The following is a 19291-nucleotide window of genomic DNA, read 5'->3' on the forward strand; positions in this document are numbered from 1 at the left end:
TTTCTTCCCTTGGCCATTTGGGCATGAAGTAAGAATTCTGAATTCAACTGTGTTCAGTGAAATCTAGCATAGCACGACAAAGATGGTGTCTTTGTCTTTTACACGTTCTTGAAAGATACTGTAAAACTTTGGGCACTGCAACAGGAAAACCGAAGGGCGATGTAGTACTGGTTCATTTCAATATTATCCCACCCTGCTAGGTGATTCCATCATTTCTTTTATTATTATTATCTTTTTTTATTTTTAGCATAGTTGGGAAAAATTGATAATGATTAAACGTTATTTAGGATAATGAAATAGTTAGAGTAAGATTAAAATCACTAAGATCCCATAATGTACTATAGATCTTTAAGAGGGTTCAGCAGACCCACATGGTAATTGCAAAATAGAATGAACGTTATTTTATAAAGAAAATAAGTTTAAAATTGCTTATTCTTGGGACGGGCTCTAAGAAAGAATAAGTCCTGAGTTCCATTCCTGACTGTGGTATCATGGTGCTGCTGGCCTCATAAAATGAGCTGGGAAATGTTCCCTCCTCTTCTACTTTCTGAATTGTATAGAATTGCTATTATTTCTTCCTTAAATGTTAAATGCGTGGTAGAATTTACCAATGAAATAACCAGGTCCTGGAGTGTCCTATGTTGGAAGGTTTTTAACTATAAATCCAGTTAATAATTATAGGATCATTCAGGATTTCTACTTCTCCTTGAGTGAGATTTGATAATTTGTGTCTTTTAAGATATTGGTCCATTTCATCTAAATTGTCAAATTCATGGGAATAAAATTATTCATAATATTCCCTTATTATTCTGTTAATATCTTTGGGGTGTTTAGTGATATTCCTTCTTTTATTTCTGATATTGGCAGTTGGTGTTTTCTCTCCTTTTTTCTTGATCAGTTTAGTTAAGGCTTATTGATTTTATTTATCTTTTAAAAAGACCAGCTATTTTTTATTGATTTTTCTATTGTTTTTCTGTTTTCAATTTCATTGATTCCTGATGTTGCCTTTATTATTTCCTTCTTTCTCCTTTTTTTTGGGTTTAATTTTTTGTTCTTTTTTACCTTCTTAAGTTGGCAACTCAGATTTTTGAGTCCCTTCTTTTCTCATAGCACTAAGGTGCTATGAATTTCCTTGTAGACACTGATTCACAAATTTGGATATGTTGTGGTTTCCATTTCCATTCATTTAAAAATAGGTTCTAATTTTCTTTGAGACGTCCTCTTGGATCCATGGATTATTTAGAAAAGTGTGTCGTTTAGTTTCAAAATATTTGCATATTCTCCAAATATCTTTCTGTTACTGATTTCTACTTTAATTCTGTTGTGGTCAGAGAATATACTTTGTGTGATTTTTAACTCTTTTAAATTTGTTAAGGTTTGTTTCAGGACTCTAGATATGGTCTATCTTGGTGAATATTCCACGTACACTTGAAAATAATGTCTATTCTGCTTTTGTTGGGTGGAGTGACCTATAAATGTCAATTAGATCAAATTGGTTATTAGTGTTGTTCAGGTCTTCTATATTCTTGCTTATTTTCTGTCTATTTATTCTATCAATTACTAAGAGCATAGTGTTGAGATCCCCCAAACTAATTTTGGATTATTCTATTTCTTCTTCTAGTCCTGTCAATTTATGCTTCATATATTTTGAAACTCTAGAAAAAAATAACGTATTATAGTTACGCAGATATTTACCATGTCTGCAGCTCTTTCTTTGTTTCTGAAGTCCCAAGTTTCTCTCTGCTGTCACTTTCCTTCCCCTGAACACCTTCCTGTGGCACGTCTTTTAGAACAGGTCTGGTGGAGACAGATCATCTCAGTTTTCCTTCACTGAGAAGATCTGTATTTCTGCTTCCCTCTGAAACATGTCTTGGCTGGATATAGAATTTGGAGTTGACAGTTCTCTTGTTTCAGAATTTAGAAAATGTTTTTCCACTGTCTTCTGGCCTCTGTGGTGTGCGGTGAGAAGTGTCAAGTATTCAAATAGTCTTCCCCATGGGGAAGGCGTCCTTTCCTCAGGCTGCTCTCAGGATTTTTTTCCTTATTCTTTGGTTTTTAGCACAACGGGTGTGATGTGTTTGTGCATGCGTTCTTTTTAGTGTATGCCTTTTAGGGTTTGCTGAACTTCTCAAATCTGTAAACTTTTTGTGTTTTTCACCAAATTTGGGGAGTATTCAGCTATAATTTCTTAAACAATTTTTTCTGTACCAATTTTTTTTCTCTTCCCCTTCTGGTATCTCAGTGACATGAGCTTAGACCTTATGATTGCGTGTCACAGGTCTCTGAGACTCTGCTGTTTTTGTCTTCTCTGTTGTTCAGATTTAAGTATTTCTATTCATCTATGTTCAAGTTTGCTGATTCTCTCCTCTGTCCTCTCCATTCTGCCATTGAGCTAATACAGGGAAAATTTTATTTTTAATTATTGTATTTTAAAGTTTTCACTTGGATCTTTTCTTTTTTCTTTTTTAGTTTCTATTTCTTTGCTCAGAACTTCTATCTTTCCATTCACTTCAAGGACGCTTGCTCTTACTTTGTGGTTTTCATAGCTGCTTTAACATCTGATCATTTCAACAGCTGGTTCACCTTGGGGTTGGTGTCTGTTGTCTTTTACCTTGATAGTTATGGAGATTTTCCTGGTTCTTTATATAATTTTGCATTCCATCCTGGACAATTAAAATATTGTATTCTGACACTGTGGTCCTGTTAAAAGCCTGTTGAGTGTGTTGATTTATTTTTTGTTTGTTTGTTTTAGCAGGCGGTCAACACAGTTAGTTTCAGATTGCAAGTCCTGACCTGCCTTCCATGGTCTCATGGTCAGTTTAGTTTCCAGAGCAATCACAGCACTCTTTGGAGAAGCTGGTGTGTGTGCCTCCCAGGGCCAGTCTCAACTACACAGTGGCCAAGTTCTCCAAGCCGCTGCTGTGATGCTTCGGGTTAGTTCCACACAGGTGCATGTCAAAGGTGAACTGGAACTTCTGTACCAATGTGGGGATTCCTGTCTTCCAGCTCTCTCCTCTCTATGATTCTGCCCACATTTTCCAGCCCCCAGGGGCTACTTTTCATGGTCTTCTGGCTAGAAAATCTTGGGTTTTAGTCTACCTGTGCTGCTGTGCACTTCTCAGGTAAGAGAAAAAAGGGAGATAAATACATCATGTAGACTCCCCCAACATCCCTGAGTCACAGGGGCCCCTTTCCCCATTTCCTCTGGCTGGAGAGACTCTCAGAGCTCAGGTAACTACTTGGCCACTGCATGGTGGCAGCTCTGCAGAAGTGCAGCCTCAAAACATTTTCTAAATTCTGAAACAAGAGAACTGTCAACTCCAAATTCTATATCCAGCAAAGACATGTTTCAGAGGAAAGCAGAAATACAGATCTTCTTGTCTCACATCAGGACTGGGAGAGTAGAAAGAGACAAAAAGAGGGGTCCCCCCAACTATTTGTACTACGGGGCCCCCTTCCTGGTTCTCTGGTCATAAAGTCAAGCTTTCTTTTGGAGTTTTTTCGGTCTATGGCCACTGCACAGTTCCAGAACTAGGACGGCCCTAAAGTCTAAGCTGGGATCATGGGAGGAAAAAGCTCACGAAACTCACGACCATGCCAGTCCTCAAATTTTGATTTCCCTCTCCATCAGCGCTGTTATTTACTTTTTAGTGTCCACAGAGAGTTACATTTTATATTCCGGCCAGGGCTTGGGGTTGGAATAAGAGGGAGAGAAAAGGCAAAGTGTGCTAGTCTGTCTGGACTGGGACTGGAAGCACATCCTGGGACGGGGTACATTCCCGGGGTCTCTGCGCAGCGCATCTGCCTCGCTTCATCTCAGAGAGCAGCTCCCAGGCCTCTCCTCCCCGTCCCTGTCATTCTTGGTCACACCCAGCCTTTGGAAGTACCTGATGCGCTTGTTTTTCCACGTGTTTGTTCTAAGATCCCCGTCACAGCGTAAGCTCCTTAAGGACGTGGACTGAGTCCACACTGGCAGTCACTGTGTGTGCAGGGCCGAGAGCGGCATGTAGTGAGTGTTCACAAGTGGTGTGATGACCGCCTGGCTGATAGGAGGGCAGGAGCTGACCGATTGTCAGGGTCTCTCGAGCCAGGCCGTGGGAGAGGAGGTGAGTGACTACTGGAAGAGGCCATAGGAAACCCTCTGCCCTCTGCAGAGGGACAAGCCTGTAAAATGCGAAGGGGGGAAATGGACAGGAAAGCAGCCGGACTCCCTCGCTTGAGCATAGGTGACTAAGGAAACAATCAAGCCTGAGGCCTAGAAAAGAAAGCGGGCTGCGGGGGCAGGGGCCCGTTTGGACGTGTGTTTCGGTAGTGAGGTCAGCTGAGAGGCGTTGACTTTGCTGAGACACCACATGCCCCTCAGGGGCTCTGTGACAGCACTTTTGGGGAGATCCAGGTGAGTCCTCCAGCTGCAGGTAGGGTTTAGGAGGAGTCTAAAGGTGGAGGCAGGGAAATGTACTTCATAAGGACTTAAAGTCCTTTTAACCAAAAGTTGTGAAAATTCAACATAATCCCATCGACCTTCCAATCCTTTAGTGGTAAAGTGGTGATAGGGGATTGGACGGGCTGAGCTTTGGATCCCTTTCCACCCTTGAAGTTCCATGATTCTGTGCAGTCCGGTAGGCAGTTGGGAGAGATGGAACAGAAAAGCAGGTGCAGTTACCGTCCTAGTGGTCCAGACTTAGGGGTGAGCAGCATCATGGTGTGGTTGGGGACATCGGAAGGATGACCTCTCAGAGGAGAGTGGGAGGAGAGAGAAGGCGGGGTCAAGGGTGGGCAGAGCCAGGTAGAAAGGGAAAATCACACTGACCTGAGGCACACACTTGCCAGGCCCGAGGGGAGGTGTTCACGATGGGCTTTTATAAATTTCCTAATTTATTTTAGTGAGCAGAAAAAAAGCCAGGACATCTCAAATTCCCCCAGCCACAGTCCTCACGGGGCTTCGCTGTGGCCGGGCCAGGGTCCCCGAGCACAGGGTCTCTTTTTTAGTGTCTTCAATGTCCATCCTGTGAGTAAATGTAACAGAATTTTGATCATCTTCAAATTCTGCAAGCCTAACCTTTGAAAATTAGCTGAGACGGAAATCTGTAAGCCTCGTTCCCCCATTGTTGCTCAAGTGTTTAGTCTGCATTATGACTCCAACTTGCAAATTCAGAAATAAAAGTTTTAAGTTGTTTTCTTCCCAAGACACTTAATGTTATATTGTGTTTTCCTCCTCTGAGAATAAATGAGCCCTGTTTGTTTTGTATGCCACAAAAAAAAAAAAAGTCGAATAGCATTTATCTGAAAATAAACAAGGACTTATAAAATTTAAGAAGACTTTCCTAACATGCAGCTGGGGAAATAAGACTGTATTTTAAGAATTAAGTTAGACCAGATGTGAAAGAACAGACTTTAACAGTATCTTTGAAACAAACAGAGAGGGGAGGGGAGATGGGAAAACGTGGGAGATTAATGAGCCCATTAGATATAAATACAGTTATTTATTTATTTTGTTTTTCTTTTAAGACCAAAGCAGAAGGTTGCGGATTCAGAACTAGCTTGTGAGCAGGCTCGTCAGTATCTTGTTACCAAAGCAAAAAACAGATGGTCAGACTTGTCGAAGGTAAGAAAATGATTATTTCCTTAAAAGGAAAGAAGATCTACTTCAATGTTTCAAGATCACTGGGATTGATCAAGCTGTTTAGATTCTAGCTGCTGAGTTGGGAAAACAACTTTGTACACCCGATCCAATGACTGCTCTTGTTCTTAAAAGACTTTTTCAAACTAAATTGTCATGTTCAAGGTCAACCGATGTTTAGAAAGATAAGTAATTGCAGGAGTTACACGAACAGAAATTCTTGGCATTATTTCAGGCTTAACATGATTTAAAAATTTAAACGAAAAATATAAGAAGCTGTCCTACTTAATTTTACACAATTACAACATGCATTTTAAAGAGCTATCTTCCTGTCTGGCCAAAATTACAGAAAGCACATTTATAAGGCAAATGCCCTCCATGTGCGATCAAATAAATTGTGATGATGGTTTTGAGGTGAGGATATGTGATCTGACCATGACACCTGTACCTGTAGGAGAGCAGAACAGATGTGCAGAACTGGGTCTGTCCTGAAATCTAGGATGAGGGATCACCATTTTATAATGCAGCAAGGACACAATAACTGCACTCTAAAAAGTGTTTTTAAAACTGCATTATGGAGGTATTTTCCCATTATTTTGTAGAATGTCTCAGCTTCATTTCACGTGGTCGTTTTCTTTTTATGTTTTCTCTTTCCTGGTCTGTGCTCAATATAAAGGTCTGTCTTTTAAGTCCTGTTAAGCTCCTGGGACTGCCTCTTCTCAGCCCTATATGCTCTATAGAGTTGCCGGTCAAAGCTGGCCACTGACACTGACCAAAGCGGCTGGCCTTTCAGAGCAGCCCTCCAGGCCAAGGAGTGCAGAGCAGGGTCTGGAAACTATAGCAACACTGCGGAGGCCAGCGGGGGAGGCGGGCGGGACACACTGCTGGCACCATGCTCCACACCCTCTCCACCAGCTTCTCCTTAACCTTCAACCCCCCTCAGGTTGACCTGTCGGAGAAAAGAGCCCCCTCTGTTGTCAGCACCACGCTCTCCCAAGTGAGCTAACCGGCCATCCCTATATAAGGATCCGAACCCGTGGCCTTGGTGTTATCAGCACCACACTCTCCCGAGTGAGCCACTGGCCAGCACCCCAAAAAGAGCCCCTTTTCGTCCAGCCAGCCTCTCCTCTCTGCCCCTCACAAAAGCAGCCTCCCTGTCTCTCTCTGCAGCCCCATCTGCTGCTGCTGCTGCTGCTCTCGGTGAGCCCCAGGGACTCCCCAGGGCCAATCCAGAGCCCTTCCCACTTTGATCTATTCAGCATTTAGGGACTGTCCCACTTGTGAGCTGGGGTTCAGTAGTAACCAAGGTCAGTCAGATCCCTGCCTTTCAGGGCTTACAGGCCAGTGGAGGTGAAAGTCAACGTGCAACGAAGCGTATTATTAACAAAGCAGACCAGTGCTGTGGGAAAATAAATAAGCAGGCTGTTGGAGAGTGACAGGTGGTCTGGGGTGCTCTTTGTTTCTGCCACTGAAGGAGAGTTCCTGTTGCTCCACCTCCTTGTCAGCACTTGGTGTTATCAGTGTTCTGGGTTTTGGCCATTCTCATAGGTGTGTGGTGGTATCTCATAGTTGTTTTAATTTATGTTTCCCTGATGACATGTGGTGTGACACATCTTTTCACATGCTTTTTTTTGCTATTTGTGTATCTATTTTAGTGAGGTGTCTGTTAAGATCTTTGGCTTATTTTTTAATTGGAATTTTGTTTTCTTATTGTTGAGTTTTAAGAGTTCTTTGTATATTTTGGATACCAGACTTTTATCAGATATATCTTTTGCAAATATTTTCTCCCAGTCTGTGGTTTGTCTTTATTTCCTTGACGTATCTCTAGCCGAGCAGAAATTTTTAATTATAGTGAAGTTCAGCTTATCAATTTTCTTTCATGGATTGCACCTAAAAAGTCATCACCAAACCCAACATCATATAGATTTTTTCCTGTTACCTTATTGGAGTTTCATAGTTTGGTATTTTATGTTTAGGTCTGTGATCCCTTTTGTGTTAATTCTTACAGAGGGTCTAAGGTCTGTTTCTAGATTCATTTTTTGCATGTGGATGTCCAGTTGTTTCAGCACCATTTGGTGAAAAGACTCGGTTGCATATATTTATGTGGGTCTATGTTGGGGCTCTCTGTTCTGTTCCATTGATCTATTTGTCTGTTCTTTTGCCAAAACAACACTGTTGTGATTACTGTGGTTTTATAATCTTGAACTCAGGTAGTGTCAGTCCTCCGACTTTGTTCTTTGTCAATACTGTGTTGGCTGTTCTGGGTCTTTGCCTTTCCATATAAACTTTAGAATAAGTTTGTTGATATCCAAAAATAACTTGCTGGGATTTTGGTTGGGACTGCATTGAATCTATAGATCAAGTTGGGAAGAATTGACATCTTGACTATACTAAGGCTTCCTATCCATGAACGTGGAATATTTCTCCATTTATTTAGCTCTTCTTTTATTTCTTTCATCAGAGTTTTATAGTTTTCCTTATATAGATCTTGTACTCTTGTACATATTTTGTTATATTTGTACCTAAGTACAAATTTGCGGAGGGAGGGGTGGCTAATGTAAGTGGTATTGTGTTTTTAATTTCAAATTTCACTCATTCATTGCTGGTTTACAGCAAAGTCATTACCTTTTGTAGATTACTCTTGTGTCCTGCAACCTTAGTATAATTGCTTATTGGTTTCAGAGTTTTTTTATGTCAATTCTTCTGTATTTCCTACATAGACAATCATGTCATCTCTGAACAAAGACAATTTTATTTCTTCCTTCCCCCTTCCCACTCTGGGGTTTACTTTTTCTTTTCTTTTCTTGTCTTGTCTCGTCTTATCTTGTCCTGTCCTGTCTTATTACGTTACTTAGGATTTCCAGTTCAGTGTTGAAAAGAGCAGTAGTGAGAGGGAACATTCTTGCCTTGTTCTTTATCTTATTGGGAAAGCTTCTGGTTTCTTATCATTGAGTATGATGTCAACTGTAGATTTTTTATAGATATCCTTTATCAAGTTAAGAAACTTCCCCTCTATTCCTAGTTTAGTGAGAATTATTATCATGAGTGGGTGTTGGATTTTGTTAAATACTTCTTCTGCTTCTATGGATATGATCCCATGGTTTCACATGGTTTTTCTTTTCTTTTTTTTTTTTTTCTGTTGATGTGATGGATTACATTAATTGATTTTCAAATGTTGAACCAGCCTTGTATACCTGGGATAAATGCCACTTGGTTATGGGGTATAACTCTTTTTATACATTGTTGGATTTGCTTTGGTAGCATTTTGTTGAGGATTTTTACATTTATATTCATGAGAGATATCGGTCTATAGTTTTCTTTACTTGTAATGTCTTTATCTGGCTTTGGTTTTAGAGTAATGCTGGGTTCACAGAATGAGTTGCGAAGTATTCCCTCTGCTTTTATCTTCCTGACATAGGTTCTTTTTATTAAATTTTATTTTATTTTGTCAATATATAATATGGTTGATTATTGGGGCCCATTACCAAAACCTCCCTCCCTCCTCCCTCTCCCCCTCCCTCCCAACAACCTCATATCTGTTCACTTGTCATATCAACTTCAAGAAATTGTAATTGTTGTGTCTTCTTCCCCCTCCCAGTTTGTCTACTTATTTATTTATTTTTAGCTCCCCCAAGTAAGTGAGAACATGTGATATTTCTCTTTCTGTGTCTGACTCGTTTCACTTAATATAATTCTGTCTAAGTCCATCCATGTTGTTGCAAATGGCAGTATTTCATTCTTTTTTATAGCTGAGTAGTATTCCATTGTGTAGATATACCAGTTTCCTTATCCACTCATCTGATGATGGACATTTGGGCTGGTCCCAGCTCTTGGCTATTGTAAAGAGTGCTGCAATGAACATTGGGGAACAGGTATACCTTTGACTTGATGATTTCCATTCCTCTGGGTATATTCCCAGCAGTGAGATAGCTGGGTCATATGGTAGATCAATCTGCAATTGTTTGGGGAGCCTCCGTACCATATTCCATAGAGGCTGCACCATTTTGCAGTCCCACCAACAATGTATGAGAGTTCCTTTTCCTCTGCAACCTCGCCAGCATTTATCATTCACAGTCTTTTGGATATTAGCCATCCTAACTGGAGTGAAATGGTATCTCAGTGTAGTTTTGATTTGCATTTCCCGAATGCTGAGTGATGTTGAGCATTTTTTCATGTGTCTGTTGGCCATTCATATATCTTCCTTTGAGAAATGCCTATTTAGCTCTTTTGCCCATTTTTTAATTGGGTTACTTGTTTTTTTGTTGTAAAGTTGTTTCAGTTCCTTGTATATTCTGGATATTAATCCTTTGTCAGATGTGTATTTTGCAAATATTTTCTCCCACTCTGTTGGTTGTCTTTTAATTCTGTTAATCATTTCTTTTGCTGTGCAGAAGCTCTTTAGTTTGCTATAATTCCATTTGTTTATTTTTCCTTTGGTTGCCCATGCTTTTGGGGTTGTATTTATGAAGTCTGTGCCCAATCCCACTTCCTGAAGTGTTTCTCCTATGTTTTCTTTAAGAAGTTTTATTGTTTCAGCGTGTATATTTAATTCTTTAATCCATTTTGAGTTGACTTTAGTGTATGGTGAAAGGTATGGGTCTAGTTTCATTCTCCTGCATATGGATATCCAGTTAACCCAACACCATTAGCTGAAGAGGCAGTCTCTTCCCCAGTGTACAGGCTTGGTGCCTTTGTCAAAGATCAGATGGCTGTAGGTATTTGGGTTAATTTCTGGATTCTCTATTTTATTCCATTGATCAGTGTGTCTATTTTTATGCCAGTTCTATGCTGTTTTGGTTCTTATAGCTTTGTAGTATAGTTTAAAGTCAGGTAGTGTTATACCTCCTGCTTTATTTATTTATTTTTTTGCTCACAATTGCTTTGGCTATGCATGGTCTTTTGTTATTCCATATAAATGTCTGGATAGTTCTTTCCATTTCTGAGAAAAATATCATTGGAATTTTGATGGGGATTGCATTGAATATGCATATCACTTTGGGTAGTATGGACATTTTCACTATGTTGCTTCTCCCAATCCAAGAGCATGGGATATCTTTCCATCTTCTTGTGTCTTCTTCAATTTCTCTCAGCAGTGGTTTATAGTTCTCATTATAGAGATTTTTCACATCCTTGGTTAACTCAATTCCTAAGTATTTTGTTTTTTTGGTGGCTATTGTAAATGGGCTAGCTTTCTTGATTTCCCTTTCTGCATGGTCACTATTGGAGAATAGAAATGCTACTGATTTTTGTGTGTTGATTTTGTATCCTGCTACTTTGCTGAAATCATTTATCAACTCCAAGAGTTTTTTTGTAGAGGCTTTAGGCTGTTTGATATATAGGATCATGTCATCTCCAAACAGGGAGAATTTGACTTCATCTTTTCCAATCTGGATGCCCTTTATTTCCTTCTCTTCTCTGATTGCTCTGGCTAGTACTTCCAACACTATGTTGAATAGGAGTGGTGAGAGTGGGCATCCTTGTCTAGTTCCTGTTCTTAAAGGAAAAGCTTTCAGCTTTTCCCCATTTAGGATGATATTGGCAGTGTGTTTGTCATATATGGCTTTAATTATGTTGAGATACTTTCCATCTATACCTAACTTGTAGAGAGTATCATGAACGAGTGTTGAATTTTATCAAACGCTTTTCAACATCTATAGAGATGATCATATGCTCCTTGTGTTTGATTTTATTGATATAGTGTATCACATTTATTGATTTGCATATGTTGAACCAACCTTGCATCCCTGGGATGAATCCCACTTGATCATGGTGTGCAATTTTGCATATGTGTTGCCGTATTCTGTTAGCTAGTATTTTATTGAGGATTTTTGCGTCTACATTCATCAGCAATATTGGCCTGTAGTTTTCTTTTTTAGTTGTATCTTTACCTGGTTTTGGTATCAGGGTGATGTTTGCTTCATAGAATGAGTTTGGGAGAATTACCTCTGTTTCAATCTTTTGGAATAGTTTGTAGAGTATTGGTGTCAATTCCTCTTTGAATGTTTGGTAGAATTCTGCTGTGAATCCATCTGGTCCTGGGCTTTTCTTTGTTGGGAGCATTCTAATAACAGCTTCAATCTCTTTTATTGTTATTGGTCTGTTCAAATTTTCTACATCGTCTTGGCTCAGTTTTGGGAGCTTGCGTGTGTGTCCAGAAATTTATCCATTTCCTCCAGATTTTCAAGTTTGTTGCCATATAGTTGTTTATAGAAGTCTCTAATGATTCCTCGTATTTCAGAGGTATCAGTTGTAATGTCACCTTTCTCATTTCTAATTTTTGTTATTTGGGTCTTCTCTCTTCTTGTTTTAGTTAGCCATGCTAATTGTTTGTCAATTTTATTTACCTTTAAAAAAACATCTTTTTGATTTATTGATCTTTTGTATTCTTTTTTGGGTTTCAATATCATTAAGTTCTGTTCTGATCTCAATGATTTCTTTCCTTCTGCTAACTTTGGGTTTGGATTTTTCTTGTTTTTCTAGCTCTTTAAGGTGAAGTATTAGGTTGTTCACTTGCCATCTTTCCTTTCTTCTGAAGTAAGCATTTAATGCGATAAATTTCCCCCTTAGTACTGCTTTTGCAGTATCCCACAGGTTTTGGTATGATGTATCATTGTTTTCATTAGTTTCAAGAAATTTTTTGATTTCCTCTTTGATTTCTTCTTGGACCCATATGTCATTAAGTAGAATACTGTTTAATTTCCATGTGTTTGTATAGTTTCCAGAATTTCGTTTGTTATTGATTTCTAATTTTAATCCATTGTGGTCTGAAAAAATATGTGGGATAATTCTAATTTTTTTTGAATTTGTTGAGACTTGATTTGTGACCTAACATATGATCTATCCTGGAGAATGATAAATGTGCTGATGAGAAGAATGAATATTCTGAGGTCGTTGGATGGAATGTTCTATAGATATCTGCCAAGTCCAATTGGTCTAGAGTGTTGTTTAGATCTTGTGTTTCTCTACTGATTCTTTGCCTAGATGATCTGTCCAATATTGACAGTGGGGTGTTCAGGTCCCTGCTATTATGGTATTAGTGTCTATTTCCTTCTTTAGGTCTAATAGAGTTTGCTTTATAAATCTGGCTGCTCCAACATTGGGTGCATATATATTTATGGCTGTTATGTCTTCTTGATGGATCAATCCTATTATCATTATGTAGTGGCCCTCATTATCTTTTTTTATAGTTTTTAGTTTAAAGTCTATTTTATTAGATATAAGAATAGCTACTCCAGCTCGTTTTTCATTTCTGTTTGCATGGTAAATCTTTTCCATCCTTTCACTCTTAGTCTATGTGAGTCTTTAAAAGTGAGGTGGGTCTCTTGAAGGCAGTGTAAAGTTGGGTCCTCCTTTGTAATCCAGTCAGCCAGTCTGTGTCTCTTGATTCGGGAATTTAAGCATTTTACATTAAGAGTTGTTATTGAAAAGTGTTGATTTACTACTAGTGTTTTATTTTTTGTTTGGATGTTTTAAGGGTCTTTTTTTCCTTTCTTTCTGATTTACTGTTTGTCTTCTGTATTTGTTGGTTTCTTGGGTTGTAGATAAACTTTTTTTTTTCTCTTCATTGTTGGCATTTTTTATTTTAACAGTGGGTTTTGATTTTTCTTGGGTTTTTATGGCAGTGGTAGTTATTTTTCAGGAACCAAACCCAGTACTGCCTTGAGAATTTCTTGTAAGGGTGGTCATGTGGTGGTGAACTCCCGCAGCTTTTGTCTGTCTGAGAAATATACTATTTGCCCTTCATTTCAGAAGGATAGCCTTTCCAGGTAGAGTATTATTGGATGGCAGTCTCCGTCTTTTGTATTTTGAATATATCATCCCATTCCTTTCTGGTTTTTAGGGTTTGTGATGAAAAGTCTGATGTTAGCCTGATTGGGGCTCCCTTATAGGTGATTTGACGCTTCTCTCTTGCAGCTTTTAAGATTCTCTCTTTGTCTTTGAGTTTTGCCAATTTGACTATAACATGTCTTGGAGAAGACCTTTTCGGGTTGAATACAGTTGGTGATCTTTGAGCTTCCTGAATCTGAAGATTTGTGTCTTTTCCTATACCTGGGAAGTTTTCCATCACTATTTTGTTGAATATGTTTTCAATGCAATCTCCTTTTTCCTCTCCTTCTGGAATACCCATGACTTGGATCTTTGAGCACTTAAGGTTGTCTGATATCTCTCTTAGATTTTCTTCAATGTTTTTAATTCATTTTTCTTTTCTTTTCTTTTCTTTTCTTTTTTTGTCTGCCTGTGTTATTTCAAACAGCTCATCTTCAAGGTCAGAAGTTCTCTCTTCTGCTTCTGCAAGCCTGCTGGTTAAACTCTCTGTTGTGTTTTTTATTTCATTAAATGAATTCTTCAGCTCGGCAACTCTTCTACATTCTTTTTCAGGGTGTTGATTTCCTTGTACATTTCTTCTTTCAGGGGCGTATACTTTTCCTCGTTTCATCATGATATCTAGCTGAGTTTTCTTGTATCTCATTTAGTTTCCTTAGAATTATCACTCAAAATTCCTTGTCAGACATTTCAAGGGCTTCTCATTCTATAGGATCTAGAGCTTGAGAGTTATTACCCTTTGGTGGTGTACTTTCTTGATTTTTTATATTTCCTCTTTCTTTCTTTTGATGTTTAGTCATTGTGGCAAGAGATTTCACGGTCCACTGGTTTGACACTATTGTCTGGTTAGGATGCTGCTGGGACTGCCAATTTGGCGTGGCTGCCTCAGTGTCTGCTAGGTCACCTGCTGGCACCTCGGGTGCATGGTCTCCTCAGGTCTTGGGCCTCTCTGGGGAGGCGCCTCTCTGGTCAGCGTGCACTCAGCCAGGCTGGGTATGGGGTCTGGCAGTGGCAAGGCCTACCTGCCTGGTTGCATGCTGGCACCACAGGGCACATGGTCTCCAAGGATCTCAGGCCTCTCTGGTGGGGCACCTCTCTGGTTGGCATGCACTCAGCCAGGCTGGGGATGGGGTCCAGCAGCAGCAAGGCCTACCTGCTCAGTTGTGCACTGGCACCATGGGGTGCGTGGTCTCCGCAGATCTTGGGCCTCTCCAGCGGGGCACCTTTCTGGTCAGTGCTCCTTAGCTGGGCTGGGGATGGGGTCCAGCGATGGTGAGACCTACCTGCTCGGTCACACGCTGGTGCCATGGGGCACATGATCTCCATGGGACTCAGGCCTGTACAACGGGGCACCTCCTCCAGGTTTGTAATAAGACTTTGTCTCCCAGCTAGAAAGGGTGCAAAGTCTCATCAGGTGGAACAGGGAACCTGCTCGGCCACGCCACTCCCCTCTCAGGTCTCCTCAGTCCTCCACTGCTGCTGCATCACCCTGCGCTCCAGTCCACACTCCTGGCATAGGTTCTTGTGGAGGTTTCTGTTCATGGATGTCTGCTCTAACAAGTTGTGATTGTCTGTATTCACTTGTCTGCCTCTCCAGTTTTGGGGGCAGTGGTTTGCTCCATAACCTCACTTCTTTTACAATCTATATTAGTCCGTTTCTGTTTCTTATAACAAAATACATGGAACTGGGTAATTTGTAAGTAAATGAAACTTATTGCTTAAAGTGTCTGAGGCTGGGAATTCCAAAGTCCAGGGAACACAGCTGGTGCTGGCCTTGGTGGTGGCAACAGTGATGGCAGGGTATCACGTTGCAAAAATGGTGGAGCAGAGAGAGAGACTGACCTCCTCATTCACTCTTCTTTTAAAGCCCTCCAAAACCATTCCCATGACCAGCATTCTTAATCCATTCACTACTGCACAGTCCTACAGTCTAATCACCTCTTCAAGGCCCCACCTTTCAATTACCATAATAGGATTTCCCACCCTCGACAGTTACAGTGGGGATTAAGTTTTGGGGGGACGTTCAACCAAAGGCACAATCTAAGAAGAGTTGTTGATTTTCAATTTGTTCGGGTTTTTATTTGTTTAGAGGACAGAGTGGTGACTTCCAAGCTTCTTACATGCCAGACCTGCTACACATTTTTAAATGGGCTTTGAAATCCTCCAGACTTAATTTTTTTAAAGCTTAATTGTTTTTAAAGTTGAGACTCTACTATGGAGCATATAAAATGTATATGTATAGCTTAAATAAATTTAAAGTAGTCACCATGTAAACCCAACTAGAAGAAGGAAAAGAATACTGTCGATATCTTAGACCAGGAGTCAGCACACTTTTTCTGTAAAGAGCAAGACAGTGAATATCTGGGCTTTGTGGGCCATATCGTTCCTGGCACACCTACTCAGCCTTACTGCTGTAGCACTTGGCGCTCTCCAACTGTTCAATTTTTCTGCTCTAGTGGATATGTAATAGTATCTCATTGCAGTTGTAATTAGCATCTTGTTGGTTATTAATGAGATTGAGGATCTTTTCACTTGTTTATTCATTAGTGAGGTTTCCCTTTTTGTTAAGTGCTTGAGACTTTTTGCAGTTTTCCTTCTGGATTATCTTTTTCTTGCTGGCCAATAGAAACTCTCACTATGATCAGATTCTACTCTTCTGTAAGTGATGGAAGATGCAAATATCTTCTCCCAGTTTGCGTTCTGTGTTTTCACCCTTTTTATATGCTCTCTTTTGATGAATATAAGTTCTTCTTTGTAATGAAGTCAAATTTATTAACATTTCTCTGTAAGTCTTGTTTGAAAAATCCTGTCCCCCTCTGGAGTCATAGAGATGTTTTCTCTTCTAGGAGCTTTACAATTTCAACTTTCACATTTAGGTCTTGAAATCCCGCTTTGATGTTTCATATATGTTTTGAGGCAGGGACCCAGTTTCATTTCTTCCATGTGGATGTCCAGTTGTCCCAGAATCAGTCATTGTGAAGTCCATCCTTCCCCCATTGTCCTGCCCACAGATGTTTCTGGGCTCCGCATTCTGTTCCATTGGTCAGTGTGTCTGTCCTGGCACCTATACCACATTTTTGTAGGTGCTGTAACTTAATGATGTCTTAATTAGCTGATAGGCAACTCCTGCTACCTTGTTCTTCAAGAGTTTTTGAATCAGTTTGTCAAGCTTCACAAAGGAAAAAAAAATCCTACTGGGATGTTTATTGGAGAGAAATGACATCTTTACTACTTGAGCCTTCTAATTGATGAACACAGTATATTTCCATTTATTTTAGCCATCTTTAATATCTTTCAAAAAGATTTTATACTTTTCTGTGTAGAGGTCTTACATGTCATTTATAGATTTATTCCTAGGACTTTCTATTTTTGATGCTACTGTAAATGTTATCTTTTAAATTTTTACTTTCTGTGCTTGATATATAAAAATGTGATTTATTTTGCCTGTTGATGTAGAATCAAGGCTTCTTGCTAAATTCACCTCTTTTAATTTTTTGTGGATTCTTTGTGTCCTTATGTATATACAGTCATGTCATCTGTGAATAATGACCGTTGTACTTCTTTCTGTCTTATCGTTATACCTTTTATTCCTTTTTCTTGCTTAACTGAACTGGCTGAGAACCCCCAGTACAACGCTGAATAGAGGATGACAGAGATATTCCTGTCTTGTTCCTGATTTTAGGTGGAATGTTTCGATCTTTCACTATTAAGTATAATGCTTGCAGAGGATTGTGTAGATGTACCCATTACATCTACCTCAGAGTGTCATTAGGAGGGGGGCTAAATGAGCTATTACTTGCAAACAAGTTAAGACAGCACTGAGTGCTGTGTGTTAGCTGTTACTCTGGTCTGCGGTCCTCTGAAATGCCTGACGAATCCCCAGATACCTTTTGCACCCCTCGGAGACATTAAAATGATGTCATATCGTCTTTTCATAATAGCTGAATTGATGAATATAAGTTCTTCTTTTTAATGTAATCAAATTTATTAACATTTCTCTGTAAGTCTTGTTTGAGAAACACTGTGCTCCCCTGAAGTCATGGAGATATTTTCTCTTCCAGGAGCTTTACAGTTTCAACTTTCACATTTAGGTCTTGAAATCTGGCTTTGATGTTTCATCAAGGGAGTCTAATGTCCTTTATTTCCCCCTCTGACAGCCAGAGGAGCAAAACCACTGCTTGGTTGAGATGATAATCCTCAATCTCATTTCCCAGGATCTGATTGATCCTTATTTCTAATAGTTTGTGGGTCAAGTTGTTGGTCAGGAGAATCTAGGCCACACACCTGCGACCACCCATTTACCCAGAAGTAACCCCCTTCCCATACACGATGCTGGTCCCGTTTTCCTCCATCACCTTTACAGTAACTATGAGTATATCTGGAATTTAGATAAAAAGCTAACTAAGCAGGTGGGTGGGGAGAGAAATGACTGGAATTGTTCCAGATATCGACTGCTGAAAATCCTTTATGCTGTCATAAACCCATTTTATATGATACCAAATACTATCTTCTAATCTTGCAGAATTTTATAGAAACTGATAATGAGGGCAATGGCATTCTTCGACGACGGGATATAAAGAACGCTCTGTATGGTTTTGATATTCCCCTGACACCCAGAGAATTTGAAAAGCTTTGGACAAGGTAAGTGTTTTCCATCCTGATGGCCTTGGGATCACTTGCTCCTCCAGCAAGCTCAGCACAGATCTTCCATAACCACTGCAGGGTAAGGTGGTGGGGGTCTTCTGGTTGTACCTGTTCTGTGTCCTGTGTCTTTGTTCCTCATTCCCCAAAGAAAGCATTCTTGGCAGACGGGCTTGTCTTCAAGAACAGGAGAACCAGGGTAAACCCTCACCAGTACTGGACGTGAGAGGTTTGCATGTCCAAGGACCCGGGAGTTCAAACCCATACTCTTACTGTTACAGAGAAATAAGTCACTCTCCAAAGACTTAACTCTAATGCAACGTGCTGCACAGACAGATGTGCAATGGGGAAAGGAAAAATAGTTTCTCCCCCTTGCCTAGAGATGGAAATCAATGTTGCACAACTGTTTTATAGATAAGTAATTTGTTAGAAGAAAATAACCAAACTTTTGGCAACTGAGAGTAGTTTCCCAAGGGTCTCTTAAACTGAAAATAGTATCTAATGTTGGTTCCATTTTTCAAAATTTGTTTTACTTTCAGGCGTTTTTGATTCAGGCCCCCAGTTATGATATTCCCCGTGTAGATGTCTAAGTTTCAAGGCGCACTAACGATATGGTGTATTTCCAAGTTCCAGATCCGTCTTTGAATTACTTTCTGTTTCATTACATGAAGTTGCCACTTGCGCTCCCCTGGGACATGATACCAGTGTTATGCGGCCATCGGGAGGCAGCTCATGGAACAGTTCATGTAATTTTTTAGCTTTTCATCTGTTCAAAGTAGAAGGCTGAAATGTTGGCCAAGTTTAGAATTAGGTGGGTTGTTTTGTGTCTAATTTAGAAAAGCAACTTGAGGTTCTTACAAAATCCTTATTTTTTTTAAGATCAGTTCCAACACAGGGCCAATTTAATTTAGACTCGCTATTCATTTTCTTTTTCTGTAGATTACATTAGTAGTTCCAACTGAGTAATAAAAAGGACTTTGTGCAGCAGGCACATGTGCGGGCCTCCCACTCTGTAGACCTTTGTGGAGGATCCAAAGATGTCTATGGGGTCCCTGTCCTTGGCGAGCCATCGGGGCACAAAAGCTTCAACACATAGCTGGAGTGCCACGCTGGCTGTGCTAAATGCCAGAGCAGAGAGCAAGTCAAGTGACTTGAGGTCAAAAGCAGGAGCGCCAGGGGCTGTGGAGGGTCTGGAAGCTGTCACAG

The 19291-nt window shown here is 40.0% G+C and overlaps 1 protein-coding gene across 1 annotated transcript in view; it reads left to right on the forward strand.

Annotated features, from left to right (window-relative positions):
- The window catches only part of EFCAB6 (EF-hand calcium binding domain 6), a 256909-nt gene that overhangs the window by 162176 nt on the left and 75442 nt on the right, over window positions 1–19291 (forward strand). The window contains exons 19-20 of the mRNA XM_063076100.1: window positions 5509–5605; window positions 17967–18085. Coding sequence (XP_062932170.1) covers window positions 5509–5605; window positions 17967–18085 — 216 coding nt within the window. The remainder of the gene's footprint in view (window positions 1–5508; window positions 5606–17966; window positions 18086–19291) is intronic.

The sequence above is a fragment of the Cynocephalus volans genome, chromosome 12, assembly GCF_027409185.1.
Source record: "Cynocephalus volans isolate mCynVol1 chromosome 12, mCynVol1.pri, whole genome shotgun sequence".
Classification (NCBI taxonomy): Eukaryota; Metazoa; Chordata; class Mammalia; order Dermoptera; family Cynocephalidae; genus Cynocephalus; species Cynocephalus volans.